Source organism: Xiphias gladius, chromosome 10 (genome assembly GCF_016859285.1).
Source record: "Xiphias gladius isolate SHS-SW01 ecotype Sanya breed wild chromosome 10, ASM1685928v1, whole genome shotgun sequence".
NCBI lineage: Eukaryota > Metazoa > Chordata > Actinopteri > Istiophoriformes > Xiphiidae > Xiphias > Xiphias gladius.
In genome coordinates this window covers 24,298,608-24,320,722 of record NC_053409.1, presented here as the reverse complement: position 1 = coordinate 24,320,722, position 22,115 = coordinate 24,298,608, and the positions used below count along the sequence as shown (strand labels likewise).

The following is a 22,115-nucleotide window of genomic DNA, read 5'->3' as shown; positions in this document are numbered from 1 at the left end:
AAAAAAAAAGTGTGTGAGATCCATTCACCGAGGAAGACCATGGGATGCAGTTAAAAGCTCTTGAAAAGGCTCAACTTGCATACTACACAAACGAAAAACCTGCCGTTTGGTAACTTATTCTAAGTAGTTTAGTATTGATTTGAACGACAGAATTTTATAAAATGATGAACACAATACGATCATATCATATAAATATAATTTATTGTAAACTCAATAATACTAAACTATTAACCGAGCCCAATTCTACAGCTTTGCTCCCTCATGTTCTTAAGATGTCTTTAACTGTTTTTGTCATTTGCTGGTTGGTTGTCTGACTTCATCTTAGTTAAACTGTGGTCAGAGTTTGTGTTTTTGTGTGTGTGTGTGTGTGTGTGACCGTTAAGGTCTGGTTGTGATCAACGCTTGATTAAATAGCTGCTTCATGCTAAAACCGGCAGTGATGAAAAAAAGCTACGACCACAAGCGCCGTGATCCACACCACGACTCAGAAAAGCCATGATAACAGCGTGGATGTTGTGTGCAGACGGTACGGCCTGTTCACGTGGACGCCGGCGTACGTGCACGCAGACACACTTCGCAGCATGTCTGGGTTGACGCAGATGGGAAACGCTCCCTGCAAACAGGAAGCTGGTCGAGACTCGGGCTCTATTTGTCCCTGTGACTGGAGCCGCATTTTCTTTTCAAAATAAAGCTGATGGACAAGGGAGCTGGTGTGAGAAGGGCCCGGCGTGCTCATGGGGGAACCTTTCACCGTCAGATTTCTGCCCTCCGTTGCCTCTCCACACCGACACGACTTTTTTCAGGCTCGGCCTGAACAGTGACAAGCAGAGGACAAGCTGACTTAAGGTCGATTTAAACTCAAGCGAAATGTGCTGGAGGAAGTGCTGACTGAGTGACACGATTTTTTGGGCCAGACTTTATTCTAAGTCCCCCCTATTTAGCATTTACAACCAGTACATAAACATCTAATACACACTTTATTACACTATCATGTGGTTGTAAGCAGGTAAAACTGCTTTTTATTGTAATTGTCAGAAACTCCTCCTGCCGTCACCCATTACCTGTAGACTGCTGTATTAACAGATTGAATGAAAAGAGTTAAAAAACTGTTGTAATTACATTACATGTGACTCCATAGGAGAAATTATCCTGTACATTGATTAACACCTCAAATGTCCTTACAGCTGCATTATAGTGAACTGTAAATGTTATTAAACATTTCTATATACCGCTTATTAAAAAAAATATATATATAGAGGACTTGAAGTAAAGTTTAATCACTGAACTACCCATTTTTTGGTTTGAGTACGAAGCTCTGTGACAGTGTCTGTCGCCAATATTATCAATTAGAGGCTGAGCTGAGTTGGATTTTGTTTCCGTGAAGCGTGTGATAATCTGGAAGGAGTAGGACTTTTTTTTTCTTTTATCAGATGAAGAAGGGAGAGTTAAAAGTTCTTACAAATATTCTCATGTAACCTCCCGATTTTATGACGGGGACACTGAAAGAAATAATCTACATGGTTTGGTCTCCCCGCTGTTCTCAGAATCTGGCCTGCACCAGGTTACTTATAATGACGGCACCTACGGATGTGCCAACCAAATGAAGTGCAACTGCAAAAAAGCGTGATGGCTCGATGTCAAAGCTACCGTTCATGTCCTGGGGTATAAATTAAGCTTTACGCCTTCTCCGCAAGCTTTAATTGACAGTCCACAAGAACCACGATTTGAAAAAGGAATAACTCCTGAAGATCAGCTGCAGCAACCGCTGGGCTGAAGATCTGTTTTTCCTTTTAACTTTTCTTTGAATAAACGTTACCTGCTCCGAGCTCGAAATGATCTACAAAGGCAAGCTTGTCCTGTTCAAACCGCAGCTACGGTTCCATAGGTAAACAGCTCACGTGTCAGAGTGAAGCAACATGTCAACAAAGTTGCTAGCACTGAGCTCAAAGTCGAGGCTGGCTTTGCACAGTGTGACAACATGCACTGTAGATTTTATTGATTGGTCTAATTTGTCTTATTTCTACCGTGGCAGGAATCTCTTTAATATCTCCAGATGCGGGCAGCCAGTGAGCGGAAATTCTTCATGGCAACATTGAATCTTTAAATGACTCATGCATGTGATGAAGCACTTTGATTTGTCAGGTATTTCATCCGCTCAACACACATTTCTGTGTGGTTAGTCTCTCTCAGTGAAGTGTTGCTGGAGTTTGGACCTCTTAGGACCGTTTTCCTGCTCCGCGCACCTCGGTAGCAGGTGAAGTTGTCCCGGGAATCTCTGCTCTGGTTATTTCATCCATGAAACAGTTGATGAAAAAATCTCGAGATATTGTAGTAAATTTGCGATGAAGACAAAATTACATACAACCTGAGAGGATTTTATCCATATCACTCACTCCTAGTGAAGGTTGCCAGAAAAGACTTGTTTCTATAAGGAAAGTAAAAGCTTTCTTTTTAGAGGGGGTGCTAATGTGCATCTCTGCTCATCCGCTGGCCCTTTAGTGACTTACGGGCGCTTAAATTGGATCAGACCATTTAAACAGACTGGCAACTCATCGCCGAGGCAGTGCAGAGCCCTATCTCCGCCCCTGAATCACTACAATCGAGGAAAATGTGTGAATAATATAACAAAAGGATTCGATTAAAAGCAAATAAGCAGCTGGCTCCCTGCTCCTCTGACAGGACGGAGAATAGAAAAACAGGACGGGTGGAGGAGGAAGTGACTCCCAGCTCCTGAGAGCTTGAGGAACTCGACAAACAGGAGGACTAGTGAACAGACAGGACTGACAGCGGGTCCTGGGTTGGTCAGAGAGGCTGTGAAAATCACAAGGCCGAGGAGGGTGAGGGAGGGAGGGTGGGGAGTGGGGAGGCGGGGGGGTGAGTCCCTCCACATAACTGACACGTTTGTCTCAGAGGAGAGATTGAGGGATTGAAACAGCCCCTTACTCTAGATCTTCATCTTCCTACAACTCTCTATATCTTCTGCTCCTGAATCTGAAAGAAAAAACGGGAATCTGAGGAGACGGCGAATTTCTCAATGGACACATGACAAGAAAAGAAAAGGCAAGAAAGAAAGAAAGAAAGAAAGAGAAAGAGAAAGAATATTTACATGAGTGACATGACGACAGGTCCAAAAAGAAGAAAAAACATGGTAGGATGACAAGGAAGGAAGGAAGGAAAGGCTGATAGAGACTGGAGGGCAGAAGACTTACTAAGGGTCTTTCCTCCCTGGGTAGAAGGGATGGCAGGCCCTGTTTTGGCCATCTGCCGTTTGGCCGGGTCAATACTGACCCTAGGCGGAGAGGAAGAGCAGCAAGAGGTCAAGGTTAAAGGACACAGGAAGGTTAGGAAGACAAAAAAACACACAAACTCTGAGGAGTGGGAGTGGAGGTGGGAGCGGGAGGTGACTGAACCTAAAACGTCCTGAGGAGGAGGAAAATGATTAAAACTCGTTGGTTAAATTCCAAAACGAGATGAGGTTTTTTTGTTTGTTTTGTCTTTTAAAAGCAGAAACGTACGGAGGCTCCGACCTGACAAAATGTAGTAAACGGTTATCAGACAAGTCAAAAATATAACTGAATGCATTCATAAATAATATTGTTAGATAGGTAACTGAAAGGGAGTGCAGAAAGAAATATGAAGCTTTACACTTTTCTTCTAACCCCCACTCAGTTGTTTAAATGTTGACCTGATGGTGGCGATAGATAAAAAGTAAGGGGATCACCAAAGTTATTGCAATTCATCCTACGGGGGACATGTTCACGTCTGAACCAAATACAATTGTGATAATTAATGAATCATTAATTATTCAAGCAAAAACTCTGTTCTCTCATTTCAGCTTCTCCAATGTGAGGATTTACTGCATTTCTCGGTTTTATATGGTCATAAACTGAATATTTTGGGGTTTTTCAGACTGCTGGTCAGATAAAACGAGACACCTGAAGATGCCGCTTTGGGGTCTATAAACTGCGATGAACTTTTTTTTAAATTTATTTTTTTTTATTTTACTTTTTTCTGAACAAAGTTAATTGAGAAAATAGTCAGCAAAATAATCGATAATGAAAATCATTGTTAGAAGCAGCCCTTGTCCAGGGCAGTAATAGGTCCTGGTTTCATAAGAAAATGAAGATGATGAAAAATAAGATGAGCTAAGTTAAACAGAAGCGCAAAATAAAAGAATTAGGTTTTCATTTATTTTAGAAAATGATTGGAAGGGGGGAAAAAAGCATTTTACTTTATTTATCAACTGACTGAAGGTTAAATGAAAAGGGTAGAGCTTCATATTTATTTTTTTACTCAGTTTTATTTACGTAACTAACAATTTTATTCATCGATGCATTCAGTTTTATTTCCGACCTATCTGATAACGTTCTCCTGCATTTTGTCAGTTCCAGGGCTCCGTAGCAATGAGGACAAAAACAAACCCAGAGTGAGGTGTTTAGAGTGGGACGAGAGGACGGCGATGACAGATGACACCAGAGCCGACAGACACGAGGCTCTGGGTGATGAAGACGACCATGATGATGCTGCTGCTGCCAGAGGAAGAAAACTGTTTACAAATCAGCCACTGGGGAGCACTGCCGAGCCCCGAGACGGCACCCCGCGAGGGCCACAAAGCCCCTCCACTTTTTTGAGGCCACAGCTGATGCCGGTAACGGTTTGATCACACCTGTCTAATCACTTTTAAAAAGATCTATTTTTTGGATTATTTGGCTTGTAAAGTTTTATTTTCAGCGTCCTGGCCTGATGACAGATCAGCTTCACACCCTGACCCCCCTTCATTAGTGGGAAAACTGATCTGAAACTGATCCGACTCCTTCGTGCAGCCCCATGAAACCACAGTTTCCACATTTATGTGATAAATGTTTGAAAATGATTATGGCTCTTACATAAAATGCTCTGATTTCTGAGAGAGGGGACGGGAAAGTTTTGATACCAATAGGAGACTGAAAGGATGGATGAGTTGAGGTCGACTTGAGATTGACTTTAAAATTACCCTTGTTGGCCCAAATATAAGACGATCCTGATTACGAGACAAACCCTATCCCTTTTCCACCCCCTGTTTTTGGGGAAAACACTTTTTGAAGGTGCAACACACTTTCAGACTGGTCTTGCTGGTAGTCTTTCCCAGAAAATCCTAATGTGAAACATGGAGGGCAGTGTTTTCCAGGCGTGGGGGAGACGTTGGCGAGAATGTTTTCATATTGTGTCTTTTTTGCTTTGTTTAATTCTTTTAATTCATTTAAGAATAAAACCGATTCATAAAGCTGGTTGTTTTTTGGGACTGTATCTGAGGGAAAATGTCACTTTTACCATTCGTAACTGAAGGCTGATGAGAGTTACAGCAACGGATGCTAATACGTCTTTAACAAAAAATGACTCGTGCAGCGGATGTATTGTCTCCGTTGCACCACGTGGCTAGAGAGAAGGCAGCGTTACACTTTTCAAGGTCATGTTTATTTGGATTTACACGAGCTTCGTATTTACATTTCTAGCTACAGTAGATCTGTGGAAAAAAAAAAAACGCACATAGAAGTTTTTATGTAAAGCTAAAGAAAGCTAAACTTAAACGTATGTTAAGGGGCCACAACATTTTTGCAGGAGGGCGAGATTCGGCCCACGGGCAGCCATTTGCCTTCCACTGCCATTATGCAACCACTCTCCCAAGTAGCTGTTTTTATACCTGTAAGAATACCTTCTGTTGTGGATACACGAGCGCCCAAGTCCTCGTACGTCGTACGACGACCACTTTTAGATTTCCAGGAAGATACATCATCTTATATTAGGGCCAATGTGGTAGTTGGTGTGTGCTGTGTTTTTAAAAAATTAGCTTGAAAGAGTTCAGAATTTGCTGCTCTGTACTGAAAAATTAAGATTCAACATTTTTACCCATTGAACGCTTGTATTTATTCATTTATATCTCTCTTGTAAATTTTCTTTATCCAATAGTATTTTGTAAAGATGATAATGGTAACGTTGTTTTGTACATTGTATTATAGAACTTATGGTGATTTATAAGTCACATGACCGATCAACGGCCTTTACAAAAGGGAAACTGGAAACAACCTCAAACACCTGATGGAGGCAAGATGACCCACAAAAAAAAAAAAAAAAAAAAAAACAACTAATGGTGAACAGATCATCGTGTACTGGAGCTGTGCAACGCTGATTTTGATAAGAGTTGAATCGAAGCTCAAACTGGTCTGGAAGTTGGAAATTCTTCTTACAATGAGTAACCGGAGCCCAGAAAAACCTAATCAGGAACTCCAACCTTCCCCAAAACACAACAAAGAACTGAAACGGGACAAAAGTATCGACCGGCAGATATTTACTTTACACCTAAGTGACTATAGCTGTTAAGTATATGCACAGCAAAGCACAACTGAACATTTAACTCCACTGAGATAAATCAACCAAGTTCTACACAAACACGGCAGTCTAGACAAAGGTTGTATTTACTAAAAGAAAAATAGAAATCCTTTTTTTTTTTTTTTTAAATAGCTCTTTGTGGCCCGGACATTTTCTCTCTTTTTTTTTTTTTTTACTGTCTGAAACAGGAAAAATCTCATCCTGGGTGATTTCTTCCCGATCTGACAGACACGAGAAATCACTTCTGAGCCAGAGAGAGTTTAAAAAACCCCAAACAAACAACTAAACTGCTTTATGGTAAATAATGCAGCAGAATAGTGTTTAAAGCTCCGTCTAAAATGTGCAATTTCAACGGCGGAGAGAGTTCAGTCGTCAACAACAATCATTGTGGTGAGAAAACAAACCACAATCCATGGCAGCTGTAAGAGGCGACCCCATGCATGCACTGGCGATTGATTAGTGGCAAGCTGCTCTGTTGCTGCTGCTGGTTAATCGACTGATTGTTCGAGGAGTCCGGTCTGCTCTCCCAATCAGCCTTTATCCACTCAGAACAACCACAGCCACAATGAGTAGATTTACACACACACACAAACACCAGTTAAAACCGGATTAATGCAAAACTCTGACTGTTTTCACGCCTCAGTCTGATTTACAATGGGGCCCACATTATTTTATATGGAAATTAATAACAATTAAGTTTTTTTTGGTTGATTTTGTGCTTTTTGCAGTGCATCCCTCTGAAGGAGTAGTTTGACATTTTGGGAAATGCGCTTATTTTGCTTTCTTGCCAAGAGTTAGATGAGAAGATCGATACCACTCTCAAGTCTGTGGAGTAAATATGAAGCTGCAGACAGGAGCTGGTTAGCTTACCTTAGCATTAAGACTGGAAACGGGGAGGGGGCAGCTAGCTTGGCTCTGTCCAAAAGATAAGAAAATCCACCCACCAGCAGCTTATTAACGCGTTACAAGTCATTCGTTTAATCCAAAGGTTTCCAAACTGTGAGGGACGGAGGGAGAGACGTGAGGCAAAGATACTGCACGAGGTGAAAGGGAGAAAGGCCTCTGTACGCGCCAGAGGCCTAAACCCAACAGGAAGTTATTTATTGTAGTCTGGCTCCTGATTTGGCCGGCGATCTGTGTCAAAAATGGCAGTATTAACTCGTGTGACTTCACTAGCTACCGATGTCCGTTGTGAATAAATTACAATAAATCACAATAGATCTGGTCAGAGCTGGTAGAAAAAGCCGCTCCTTTTAAATCCAGAACTCAGCATACTTTTAATGGCGCTAAATAAATATAATAGGCTAAATAAAAACGAGGCTCAAGCTGTAGCCCACAGCTAACTCGCTGACCCCATGGCAACATTATACTTTGCTTACAGGCGGTTGCTTCCTTTTGCCTTTGATTTTCGTAGGGTTAAACAAGTTTAGACAGGTTAATTAGCCTGACTTAGAGGTGCTGTGGGTAGATTGTCGTACCCTCGGACAGAGCCAGGCTGGCCGTTATCTCCAGGTTTCCAGTCTTTGTGCCAAGTGATGCGGACCGGCTGCACCTGGCTGTAGCTTCATATTTACCGTACAGACTTGAGAACAGCATCTGTGTTTTCATCCGACGCTCAGCACAGAAGCGAAGAATCGTATTTTCGCCCTGCTGTCAAACTCTTCCTTTAAGAATAAAACCAGCCCTATCAACAAATCGGATAATGTTCACTTGGATTACTGGGGTAAAAATCGTGTCAAAAATCAGACCGCATTAATCGGATTATAACCTGTGTGCGTAAATGTACCCAGAGAGAGTTTTCTTTTCTGCTAAGCGTTGTGTTAGTTCAGTGCCAGCAGCCCCACGCGACTGTATAGTTTCAGAGGTAGTTTTTCAGTGACATTGTGTTTTTTCGTTATTTTTGGCACAGAGCGAAAGGCAGTACAAGAGTCCTACCTTTTGGTAAACCTGAATGACATGTTTCTACAACAGAATCAGACAAAGAAACAGTGAAAATGGTGAAGGAGAAGTGAGAGGAGGAGGAGGAGGAGGAGGAGGAGGAGAAGGAGGAGGAGGGGGGAGGGAGGGAGGGATGGAGGGAGGGGAGGCATGAGGAATCTGAATGAGTGAACAAAAATGGGGTGATTGGAATCATCAACAGTGGAAAGAGAAGATTCATTTTTTTTCATTGATTATCAAATGATTTCAATTCCTCATTTTAGGTCAGTCATTGCAGGAGTGTAGTCGCTGGCCTGGCTGCCGCTTTCAGAGCCGTTCCATGCAGAGAAAATCTCCGTTTGTTGTCTTGTTTGGATATTTTTTTTATCAAATATAGTAAAAAAAAATAACAAAAACATAACAGGGCATTCCCACTGGGATACTCTGTACAGCCATAATGTGGCTAATCACACTAAATACCCAGGATTCGCAGTAAGAACTGTACTATAACTCTGTATCTGGAGCCGTAAGGAAACAAACTTCTGATGGTACAAAGCTGCTAAAAATGCACTTGAAGTTTGATTCATTTGGTCCAGACCAAAGTTGCCTTTTAGGTCTGGTCCGGTTCATGTTCACACTGGCTTTTTACACACAAACCGAAAGAAGTAAAGATGAAGCTTTACAGCACCCTTCAGCACCACACGGGCCCACGAATGGGAATCAAACTGTGGTGAATCACAGCGGGTCGTGCCACACTTTGCTGAACCTGATGTGGTCACAAAAAATAACTACTTACCAGCTACAGCAGTGATTAACAGATAGACACAGCGAGAAAGGGAGGATAGTTATTGTGTGGTCGCAATGTTTCACTCAGTTTTTAAAATAGGCGACTTCCTTAACACACAGAGGGGGACACAGCCTCCACACACCTCTGTTTTAACTCCTTTTACTGGGTTGCATGTGATTCGACAGCGTGAACCTGAATGGACCAGATTTTAAAAAATGTCAGTTTCTACTTTGATTTAGACCAAAGAAAACCAAAATTCAAGTTGTGATTTCTCCCTTTTATAATATATAAGGATTTCTAAAGCGTATGTAGCGCATGAAAAGATGTGGTCATGACTTATTATACAAGAAAATGATCTGAAACATCTTTAATGAATCACAGAACTAAAGCTGGCTAAAATGATCTCTTGCATTATGGCCCGGGTACTTGTTACGTCCCGGTCCCTGGACCATAACGCAGCTCTAACTGTTAGAAATATCGCAGATTTAATTAAAAGGGGGCCAAATTGCGGCTCATTCAGTTTCATTTCTCTCTGGCAGGCAACCAGGCAGTGACGGATAAACAATTTAGACTTAAGAATAAATCACTTTGTACAGGACCCCCAGCATGTAATTAATCATCCTAACACTACAAGGCACCGCGGTGATTGGTTTTTAACCCGAACAGACAAGAGTCACAGGAGATTATACTGTACAGAGCAGGGCTGAGGTCTATCTGCTTTCTATTCCAGTCCTGAGGAGGGTCTCAACTTTTGCATAAAGAAGTCAAAAGTAGTGAGAAAGTGCACACAAACGATTGTTTTAGAATAAGTTTATGTTTAAAACTGACTGAACAGAAATGGAGCTAAACCCCAACCTGTGCCTTCTTGACGTGAGGTGTTTCCTCGCCTACCTGCGGGTGAGTTTGGAGGTGAGTTTGGAGAAAAGGTTGCTGGTTCCACGGCTGCGGGTCTGGGAGAGAGGTGTGGCATCGTGGGAGAGGGTGGGCGGGCGCAGGCGACACCGCGACGCTGCTGACGTGGACGGGGAAGGAAGAAGAGCGGGAATAGTTACGATCCCATCGGAGTTTACACTCAGAAACAGGACAGGTGGACAGTCAGTTTTTCCACTGCAGATGTGTACTTCAATGTACCTGTACTAGTAAAGAAACTGAATCTCTTTACATCATCTTTTATTCACAAATAAGCGCAGTATGACTGTGATGGAGCCAAATGATTCTCTGACTCACTCAACTCCTGACCACGGGGTAGAAAGCTGGTTTACTCTTCTCTTGAAAAATAACCAGACCAAACCCGCCTCGTATTTTAGCAGAAAAAGGTCAAAAGCTGCCGCTACTGTACCACAACCACAGTGCAGGTACACAAGCCTACCGCTGCAATGGAAAAACCCTAGTAAGAGTTACATAACATTTCCCCTCCTTATCTTTACAATGGCCAGGAGTCTGTTATTCCTACATGGGTTTCTAATATTGCCATGGGTTTTGAGTAAATGAATCTTGCATGTTAAATGTCAACAGGGTAGGAAATTAAATGAAACAGAAAAAGGTAAATCTCTGCAGTTGGTGGATTGAGACGACCTGTTCAAGCCTTCAGATTAGGCCGCTTAAACTAGAGTTTCTTTTTAATGGCAGAAATGTTGAGTAGGCCTCCAACCTAATTCATATCTGCAATGAAAACATTTTACCAATAGACATGAAAGGTTTCCGTCTTTAGTCTTAAAATGCTGCTTTCCCTCCAGAGGGAGCCATGAAGTAAACGTGTCTTTTTCTCATCCTCATTTGCGTTTACACCACAAACAAGACCAATAACAGATTTTATTTATTTATTTTTTTTTTAAAAAGGATGGCATTGTTTGAGATATTTACCTCGTTTGTTGTAATCACTGTTTCTGTTACTGCAACTAAAATGTTTAAATGAATGCTGTACAGGAGAAATGCAGAGGTGGAGTTTAATCAAGTTCTGCTTTAGTATGTAACCGAATTGAAACTATCAAGAGGATTAAAATTTGCTGAGTTTTGTTTGAGTCCGACTAGTCCTCATTGCATATCATTCCCCATCTCTGTATCCCCTCATTTCTAGTCATTTCTCTCCGTTAGATGGCCAAAAGTCTTCCATTCACCCTTCTCTCTGTCTGGCTAGTGCTCTCGTTCGCATATATTCTCTTTCACTCTTTACCTCTCTCTTTTTACACTAGTGGGGAAGTGAAACAAAAATTAACTTTATTTTTAAATGTCAGTAAAACACTACAAGAAACGTCCGTCCATCATATGATCACATCAAAATGTTGATTCTGGTGACACCTGGTGCTTGTTCACTGTGTGAATGAAGCTATTCGCAAGGTTTAGCAGCCACAAGGTTTGAGCTTGACCAATAAATGACCTTCAGCACTGCTGCCCCCAAACTATTCTGGGCCACTGCAAAGTTGGGGAGCAGGAGCCGTGATTGAGGAATTAAATCTAGACCCTGGTTCCTCCAGTCAAAATGCAGGTAAAGTTCCTGCAGTGGAAACGGGCCATAAGGTAACAGGACCACAACATTTATAGATAAAAACATCTGAGATTATCTGCATCAATTCACCAGCAAAAGAGAACTTTGGAAAAGGATAGACTGTAAAAGTCTTTAACAGCTGTAGCTAATTTTTATTTTTTTTTTTTATTATTACCACCAGAATCCAGCTGTAGTTAATTTCCCACCCTGGACATCAAGCTCTTAACAATGAGGGCAGTGAGCTGTGTCCCCGATCAGTTAGAGTCTAAACAGACACAGACGATGGTCTGAGGGTGCTGGGACAGCGGGGGAGCCGGTGAGCCGGTGAGCGGTGGAGCTCGGCCGTCGTGTCGCAGACGAACAGGTGAGGGATCCAGACGGAGAAGATCACGGGTCAAAGTTTGTAGCAGAGGATGGGAGAGAGATCAGGAGCAGAGCTGAGAGAGTTTGTTATGTTGCAAATATCTGCAGCAGAGCAAGAGGTCCTCCAGTTTATGATGGGCAGAGGGATGATGCAAACATGGAAAAATATAAATCACACACAGAGTTTAAAACCTCCTTTGACCAAGCGTGGCAGCTCGATATCAGTGTGTGGATATATATTTTTCTCTACTCGTGCCTCCACGTTTATCAGTGTCTGAAACAACAATCAGGATGCGTCAAATGCAGGTAAAACTTGCTTTTGGTGGTTAAATCTCCGAAGTTCATCCGCTGCACTGACGGTGCTTGAGGCGTCACATCTGGTCATCTCAGTGGGGATTTTCATATTTAACTGTTTTCTCGGTCTCTAATAACAGGCATAAAATGACTCAATAACAAACTTTCCTAACGAGGGTCAATCTGCAGGTTCTACACGATTTATTATTACTGAGTTTTGGAGGGATATTTTTATTTGCTGAAATTCTCGATTTCGCGATCAGTCGACCAACAGGAAATTAATCTGCAACAATTCTTATATTCAATTAATCACTTAAATTCGGTTTGGTTTCAGCTTCTGAAATGTAAATAGTTGCTGGTTACTTTAGACTTCTATGATAGTAAGTGAATGTATTTGGATTTAGGATTGTTATGCTTCTGCTTTGGGATCGTATCAATCATATTACCATCATATTAATGAAAGTAATCTTTAGTTGCAGCCCTAGGTGAAATATTGTCCATCATTCTAAATAGTTACATTTCTTTCATTTTTGGGGGGATTTTTCTTTCCCTTTTTTCGACTCATTGGGGTCAATTTAATCTTGTCGTTAAAAGTTGCCATATTATACTTTGACAAAAAATATGATTCAAAATCTTCAATATTTAAATATGTTCTGTTTTTTGACAAAGTATCTCTAATAGTTTCTCCAATGTGATCAGTTCCTCTGTATACTTTGCCCTTTGTCAAAGCCAACAGATGCTAAACTAAACTATTGTTCTGGTTTAAAAAAGCTGCTTGAAACGCTGTTTTGCACAAATCGGTGGAAATGAAACTTCTGTTCACGTCTAAACTGGTTTTTCTAGTGTTAGGGAGTCCGCTTATCTAAATCTGTGTTTTTTATTCAATGTTCCACATGGGATCCAATTCTACCCTAAATTTCAATGAAAACAAGACGGGTCACATATTTTGACTGCTGCATATTCATTATTTTAGTAAGTCTTAACAGATTAAGTCTTTAGTTTTTCCCGCTTTTGGTTGATGAACATACATTTCATCCACCGACACCAAAAAACAAGTTGGATGCACACTCTCGTTTCTGTTCTTTGCAGGAAATGGTGTCCATGGTTTAGTTGGGGTGTTACAGAGTGTGAAGCTGGCTGGATGTGTGGGTTAGCGAAGGGCCAAACAGGGACTGAGACATGAGAGGACACAGACGGGGGGAAGGAAGGGGGGGGGGGTTTGGAGGCCCTGCCGTCTTACTTGGGCGAGCAGTAGTCCAGAGCGTAGTAGGAGTGGGGCAGCGTGGCCCAGCCTGCCTGGCAAGCGTACAAAGGGCCGACGGTTTGATACCTCAGCCGCACCGAACTGGACGAGGCACCGAACACAGCGGCCGCAAAGGCAGAGGAGGGGCTAGTGGCACAAGCCATCTCAGTCATGCTGGTCATGCCGCAACAAGAAAAAAAAAAAAAAAAAAAAAAACACCCCCACCCCATCCCGAACCACAAACACACAGGCAGAAATGAAAAAAAAGATGATGAGAAAAAGGGAAAGTCAAAAATAAGAAAGAGAGAAGGAAAACGAAAGAAATAAACTAAGGGGATGAAACAAAGGAAATATTTTCTAGGGATCCTGTCTGAATTTTCTTCTTAACAATATGTGACAGAATCTGGGCTTAAATGTTGAAAAACTGCCATTGGAGTTCAACCAGTTTTAGTTTAGAAGGCTGACATTGATATTTTTGTATTGAGCCTACCAATACCCATATTAACAAGCCTTAAATTAGACCACATTCGTGCTCATAGTGAGGGTTTTTGCATTCTTGTTGGGCAGAAAAAGCTCTAAAACCGCATTTAGACCATAATACTGGCGACAGAAAAAAAAGGACTGGTGGTGAAAATTAAAAAAAAAATAAAATAAAATAAAACATGCTTCCATAACAGGACCCACAAAAATGTACAGGCTCATTAATCTCATTAAAAACAGTTCTTGAACCAAGAAGTAAAAATGATTAAAGCTTTTGTGTCCACTATACTTTACTTAGCGGTAAAAGTGGCACCATCTGAAATCCAGACTCTGCTCTCTGACAAAGATTTAATGTTTTCGTGACAAAACCAGGTCGGAGGGTAGGAAACATCCGCCTCTCACCTGTTCTCCTTCCCGTTGGGAATGACGGAGAGGCGGTCCGTGTTGTTTCTGTCACTGCAGACGTACGTGTTCCTCCTGGTCATACCTGCCGACGCAGTGTTATTCTGCGGAGCAAGAGAGAAGGAAAAATCTGACGCAATCCTGTATCAATACAGAAGGTTTTAGTTTGTTTGGTTATTCGATAAATTATGTAAAACTTGAAAATAGCAACATCAACAACAGCAATAATAATGAGGACTATCAAATATGCACAAAAGTTCAAAGGATTAATAACAGTCAGTTTAAAACAAGACTGAAATGGTACATAACCCAGAAAAAAGCAAGTACAGTTGGACCATTTTAACTACAATATATTTAGTTATTTAGTTAAACTATCACTCAATGAGCTCCTGAGTCGAGCCGACTTTGACGTGTGAACGGGAGGAGCTGGGACTTGAACCGACAACCCGTGGATTAACGGGCGACCTGCTCCTCCTCCTGAGCCAAAGCCTTTTTACTTCTCTAACTGTGTGGAAATCGGATCATTTAAAATTAAAATAGAGATAATTGATAGATTGGTTTTTAAGACCTAGGAGGACACAATTGATCCCTCTTAGCATTGCTAGTAAGACACCTGTGATTGGTGTATTCAGCTCTGCTACTAAGAATTCACGTTTACCAGACTAGATGGTTTTCCTGGACAACAGGATACTGCAGTTGAGATCACCCAACCGTAGTTGAATGAGTGTTTGCCGATGCTGGCGAGCTAAGCTGTTTTTTTTAAAAAGGTGTGTAACTGATAAAGTAACTCACGCTGGGGCCGGTGGTGGCGCCTTTCCTGCGGTCAGGAATGTCAGCCTTGTTGGGGTTGTTGGCGTTGCCCAGCAGAGGGCTGGAGGGCGGGGCGCCACGGCTCCCCGGGGTGCTGGGTTTACGGAGCTGGACTCCACCTTCCTCCTTCGCGCTGTTCTCCGCTGTGGTGGTCTGACTCCTCTTTGGATGGGCCATCCCCGGAGGGACGTTCTGACCGACTACAGACAGGAAGAGGGGGAAAAAAAAAAAAAACAGACCAGTGTGTGACAGATGACTCAGAGATATTGTTTGTACCTCGGGCAAAAATACTGAACTGGCTTTTTTAAATTTAAGTGCTTTTATCTGAGATCGGACGACCCACATTTGGAAAAAATACAATTCTGACACTGACTCGAAGTGACTGAGCACAGAATCATCACCACATTAAGGTACTTTTAAAGAAAGTGGGGTGATTCAGCTCATAGCTGAAAAAAAATATCAGTCTCTTATCTAAGTTTTAATGCAAAACACATGTGGCTTGAGCTAATGTAGTTAGGAAATTATTCAGCAACAAGTCGATTTAGCAAATGGTTCTGTGATAATTAGATGATTGTCTTTGGATTTTGGACTGCTGGTCAGGAAGAAACAAACAAGTTATTTCAATTTATCGATTTGGAGTTGGGAAACTGTGATGGACACTTTCTAATTGGTAATAAAAATAACTTTGTTGCAGCTCTAGATGTTAGAATTGTGCGAAATGTGCGAATCACCAAATATTTGGTTGTTAAACTGCAATTAATGAAACATACTGCCATTTTGTGTCTGAAGAAAAGATATACCACAGACTAAAAATGCCATGGTAATCCTTAAAAAAGCACGGAGAACAATGCTTGTGAACTGCTGTGTTAGAGTCGGGGCTTAAAAGGTTGTCAGTGTAGCCATTTAAGCTGCAGTTCTAACAGAGAGGAAGCAGTACAAATTGAGGTTATTGACAAAGCATTATATCACAGTGGATGGCACTGAGCTGTGCAAATAAGCCAAAGGTTAGAGTGCCTCCGCCATGTGACTGGTTTGATTTAACTGCTTTTATCAGCCTGACAACAGGCCACTGACAGAAAGCAACCTTTGTTGAAAGGCACAGCAGAGTTTGAGCTGTGTGCCCTGTTTTCATTCAACTCAAAGGAAAAATAGCATCACAGCTGCTTAAAAAAGTGTAAAACAATAAAATAATGTTGCCACATTTATTGTAAACCAGCAGAGCTGTTTCAATGTTTTTGTTTTAAAATGAGATTAAAAGCAGAAAAATTGTTGGACTGGGGAAACAAAACTCGTGAAGAGCTGGCTGTGGCCTCCTGACCTTGTTCGCTGTAACGCCTCTGTTTGTGGTTGGAGGAGACGCTCCTCTGGACTTTGAGGTGGGAGGGCGACTGGCCGTTGAGCTCGCTGTTGGGTCTCGGTTTGGCCAGAGAAAGGTTACTGCTGGAGGCCGACTCACTGGGCTCCAGCTGGAGGGGACACACAGACAGATTGAGTCAAAACAAAGTCCGTGTCCCGCCCTCAGACTACTGATGCTGTATTTATCTGGCTAGAGTTTGGTTAAGTTCTACGTTTCTACATCCAACATGCATGTTGACAATCTTACTAAGTGTGATTTATAATAAAAGCTAAACTTGAAGCTATTTTAGGCAGAAGTATTGTATTAATTAAGAAGCTCTGTCTTCACCCGAATGAATTTCTTTCCTCAGCTCTGGTCCCTATCTAGAAGGAGTGCAGATCAAAACTTAAAACTGAGATGCAAATTGTGTCCTAGACACGGAACCATCCATCCAAAGTTATGCAAGACGGCTGTTCTCTTTTCCCTCTCTGTTGTCACCAGGTTGGTGAACACGAGAGCACTGCGAGCACTTGACTGATATCAGTTTAAATGAATTTCTGATTGAGGAGGTTTATCATTTTAAAAAAAGAGTCAACTCTCACCGTCATTTGGGGCCGGTGTGCGGCGTTTAGCGCCTTTAACGCTTTGTACCCAGTTTAATCAAACCAGAGAGGTTGAACAGTGAAGATGAGGTTATCCACTGTAATGTGGCGTGATGATAACCACTCGGTCTTTGTACCTCAGAGGCCTTCCTGCCCAGCAGCAGGTAGGTGGCTGTGATCTCGTCATACTTCATCTTGGCCAGAGAGTCCTGGATCTCCTCCAGGTTGTAGCCCATCCCCACCATCACATCTGCACGAACGGAACACATTAAATTCTTAATTCATGCAAAAATGCCATAAGATCCCTGGATTCAGTTTCTCAAACTTGAGGATTTCAGGTTATACATATATTTTTTAATTAAATATCTTGGGTTTTGGACTCATGATTGGATAAAATAAGACACTTGGAAACATCACCTCTGGTTCTAAGAACTCGTGATTGTCAATTTTCACCACTGAGGTATTTTTTTTTTGTCTGGGATAAAACTCTCTTACTCTCTGAAATTCTGTCTAGTTTTGAAAAGAAAACAGTTCAATAAGGGATCCTTCATTTAATGCAGTTATTATTCTCCACAATCAGAAGACAGCTTCACTGTAGCACTTACACCCTTTGACAAGTGACCTCTGGGAATTAAACAGCACCAAACCAACACAACAAAAACATTTCAACTGACCATTTTTAAGCAGTTAAATTATTACTGTTATTAATGTCATTCAAAACATTTTCCTGGGGGCTAAAGAGCAGAGCGTAATCAGCCCCCTGCTCTCCAGTTCTGCCTCCATCAATCAGAAGCAGAAAGATGCTGATTGGATGAGTGTGAGAGCGAGCACATATGCAGCACGCCAGGTAAAGCAGAGCAATGTTTCCTGCTGCAGCTCCAGCCTTTAAACATTTATCTGTGTGTGTGCGCGCGACTTCGTGCGTGTCCCCTTCCCCCAACATGCATCACACGAAGGCTTTTATCCTTTCAGCTCCACACTACGCACCCTATTAATTTAAAAAAAAAAAAAAAAAAAACTTCTTTCTGAACCATGTTGGAGAAGGTTTCTAAGCTAAAGCTGATGACATCTTTCGGAGACTGAGCTGGTCTCAAAGCGAAGGTGCTAAAGTGACTCACGAGCTTCATGGTGACCTGCAATGTGCTCCGATTTCCTGCCGCTAACCATTCTGTCACAGCAGGCTGTTGTCCGCTTTCGGCTCACTGTGTAATCAAACTCCAAGTGTATGACTGCACGAACCCAACAAGGACATCACAGCATCTCTGTAGTTTATAGAAAATTTAAGCTTCTAAGATGTGTTCCTTGGAGCCGACTGTGGAGTTTTTGGGCGTTTTTAATTCACATCCTCCACGTTGGTTTCACACCGTTCCGCTGGTTGGCGGCAGTTGGTGGCGGTTACACACACCAACGAACGCGGCAATGGGAAGACGACGACTGCTCGCAAATAAACGAGTATGTAAGCAACGCCGGACGTACAACATTTAAAAAATCTGCTTTGCAAATGTGTCATGAGAAAGGAAATGCACTCAACTGGTTTGTTAGACTTCAAGGATACGTACGTGTTGGTGAGCAACACCCACTGTAACTCCACAGGTCATCTTTAAATTATCCTTACCACGTGACTGTTTATGTTTTTATGCTTATTTAAAAAAAACAAAAACAGGCCAATAAATTGTCATATTTTTAAAAATCTATTATATCATTTTCATTGTTGGGCTACAATAACAATAATAGCTGGTTAAAACGTTGATCCCACTTTTTTTTCTTTTTTTTTTAAAGTCAACATACAGTTAATACACTGTCTGTGCGGTGTGTCATAAAACACACGAGCATGCTTTCATAGGAATAATAAAACCTGAGTTCATTGATATGAAAGTTTTCCAAGTTTTGAAGCGGCAGATTTAGCTTCATTGCAAACTTTCCAAGCAACAGCGCTGCCGTCTGTGCTGCAGTTCAAACGCTGTAATTGCCCACACACGCTTGATCTGACATCTACATCTTCCTGCAGTTTAAACCGGTTTTATTACACTGCCAACTAAAAGGCGGCTGCTTGCTCTTGCTCAAAGCTGCTTCCGGCAGGTCCTGGACAACAGCTGTAACCTGAAAAATCACACCAGCAGGACTTTCACTACGAGGTGGCTTTTTTTTTTAGCCTGGTTTGACCAATTATCTGCAGAGACTGCTGGTTTAGATTCCTGATGCCGACAGCTTGTGAACGAAAAAATTCTCTATGTTTAATGTTTTTTAAAAAACACCAAAAACCCTACAAATTAAAATGACTCATCCTGTCTGACAGAGCTTTTCGTGTCACGGTTGAAGAGACTCTCAGGAGTCGTCATGATCATCATGTCACAATAAAAAAAAAAAAAAAAACCTCCACGGACAGCCATACTACCACCATTATTTTCGGTGGGTTAACTGCTCTCCCTTGCAGGTTTTTACTGACTGACATCTTTTTAATTCGGGTCGAATTAAATCTTTCCACACATGCGTGGAGTGATTTACTCTCCCAGACATGAAAAATTTAAGAAAACTAATTATAAAAAACAACTCACTCACAAGTCGTGATTTCAAAAATCCTTATCAGTCTTCTGTACCTGGGAACTGACACTTGAGTCTTAACTCAACTGTTGTGTAACGTCAGGCTTCATGTGAAACTGGCTCAGGGGTGCGGTGGAGAGCGGGAACACGGAGAGGCAGTGTGAAATGAGATCTGCCTCTGTAACTAGGCAGAATCTGCGATAGCCATCTTTTCTCATTCATCTCTACTCTCTCGTTTCTCATCTATCTTTCTCACTTTCACCCCCCTGTGGACCCCTCCACACTTCTTTCTCTGTTTCACAGTTTAGTTTATTTTTTTTAGTTTATTTTGATTAGCTTTTGTAATATTCAACTGGTAAAAAAAAACAAAAACAAAAAAACCAGTATGTATAGATTTCTCTTAGGGCTGCAACTAATGATTATTTTTATAACGGATTCATCTTTTTTTTTTTATTATTTAACGTAGATTATTTTTTCTACTGAGAATCGAGTAATCCTGAAAGTCTATGAAACAGTTGTAAAGAAATGCCCATCACAACCTCGCAATGATGCATGTGACGTCTTAAGATGCCTTGTTTTTTCCCCACCAAAGGCCCAAATGCCCCAAAATATTTAGTTTAGAATGATGTGACAAAGAAAAGCACGATATCTTTTCATTTGAGATGGGCAGAATCAGAAGATGTTAGACATCGTTTCCCTATTTCTGCTTGAAAAATGACTTAAACAATGAATCGAATATCAAAAGTTTAATTTTCTTTCGATAGATTAATCGACCCATCGTTTCAGCTCTAGTTTGTGTTACGTGAATCTTCTTGACAGCTTTATTCAGACATGCCAGGATCATTACAGAAAGAGACAAGATGCCCACGTGACATCTGCCAGCTGACGCCTCTCTGCTGGACAACAGAGTTAAAGATAGCGGCAATGCTTTAGTCGAGTCCCCGTCTTCATCATTTATTTACGTATTTTATAAATAGATTATAACACATTATTATGTAGTTGTAATGTACAGTATTAACCAACAATTCTAACATATCCTATGAAGGTATATCTACTATATTTTCATTAATTATTCGTTTATACAGGAGCCTCAATTTATGGGTGACCGCAGGAGGAGTTAAGGTTTTTGATAAACACTATCTGTTTACGACCACATTGTCACATTTATTAAACGTTTAAATATGGCTGATAAATGTTAAATAAGGGGATGTAAAGTAAAGTTTTACCGAAGTAAGAAGACTGTTTCCTGCTCTCTCACAGGCTGCATCAGTGATGAACAGTGAAGAAAACTTAAAAGAATTAGATGATTCTCAGGCAAGTTCCAAAGCGTCTTTTTTTCTATGATTTTTCCAAGTGGGTTTAGGGACGTTAATCCACGATGGGCATCTGAGATAAGGATACCCAGGCGCATGGTTAGTCACACCGAATGACACCGACGCGTGTTTCATGTCTGTGCTTTAAGACACATGTACCTCACACGGTATCTTCCCTGGAGAGGTTTTTGTCTTTCTTGCTGAAAGCCCGTCCAGAACAATGCGTTAAACAACAGAGGAGCACAGTGAATATTTTATTCCCCACCTCCCCCCTGCAATGACACCATCTCTCCACTTTTTTTAATTTGGGGACAGGTTTTATGTAACGCTTTAGATGCATTATTTAGAATTCAAGGATTCCTCAGGAAGATAAAGACCTCTCTCTCTCTCTCTCGTTCCCTTCTACATCTTTCTTTTTTCTTTTTCTTGGGTGACTGGGAGTTCGCACCGACACATGTGCACCGAACCCAGCTGCTCTTATGTAAGGGCTCACCAACCGACCCCCCCCCGTACACAGCTTTCATCCGGAGCACGATGGGGAGGCTTCACTCTCTCTCGTTGTCTCTGTGCGTGCGGCGGCAGCAGCGGCACTGCTCGTGTTTATTACTTCATCATTATGTTTCATCTTTCCTTCTATAGCTGAGATAAAGACTCTGTCTCTGTGTTGCGGAGCTGTAGCCACACTAATGTTTTAACGTCTCACGGAGCTTCTCGTCGTCGGACAAAAAAAACTCACAGATTTGAGTTTTTTCTGCAATAAATCAAAAGCAGAGGATGCTGATTTTTTTAGATGCTTGTGCACTTTTCCACTTGCACTACAGGGTATCGCAGGCCCACTGGTCATAAAGCTCACTAAAAACTTAAATGACTTAGCAAACTTTCCTTTCAAAAAGAAAAAAATTGCCGTTATGTGTTTTTACCTGCAACATCAGCAGTTGGAAAAGCATCAGTCTGGATTTTTTTTTTTTTTTTTTTTTACCTATTCTCTTCTGATCCGTGATGTCCAGCTCGGGTTCAGTATAAGGCTTGAGCTCGTCCTCCTCAAATCCTGCGTTGATCCATCGATCCTTCATGATTTGCTGCAAAAACAGATTGAGAGGGTGAGAGTCTGACTGACACTGGGTTTCTGAGGCCCTTGTGTGTTATTTTTTTACAGTTACAAAAATATGACGTAAA

At 41.5% G+C, this 22,115-nt stretch overlaps 1 protein-coding gene across 1 annotated transcript in view; it reads right to left on the bottom strand.

Annotated features, from left to right (window-relative positions):
- mark3a (MAP/microtubule affinity-regulating kinase 3a) overlaps nt 1-22,115 on the bottom strand; it is a 62,963-nt gene that overhangs the window by 4,315 nt on the left and 36,533 nt on the right. The window contains 9 exon segments of the mRNA XM_040136480.1: nt 8,302-8,328; nt 9,962-10,067; nt 10,069-10,082; nt 13,453-13,629; nt 14,338-14,441; nt 15,130-15,347; nt 16,466-16,613; nt 17,223-17,335; nt 21,919-22,018. Of these exon segments, the coding sequence (XP_039992414.1) occupies nt 8,302-8,328; nt 9,962-10,067; nt 10,069-10,082; nt 13,453-13,629; nt 14,338-14,441; nt 15,130-15,347; nt 16,466-16,613; nt 17,223-17,335; nt 21,919-22,018 (1,007 nt within the window).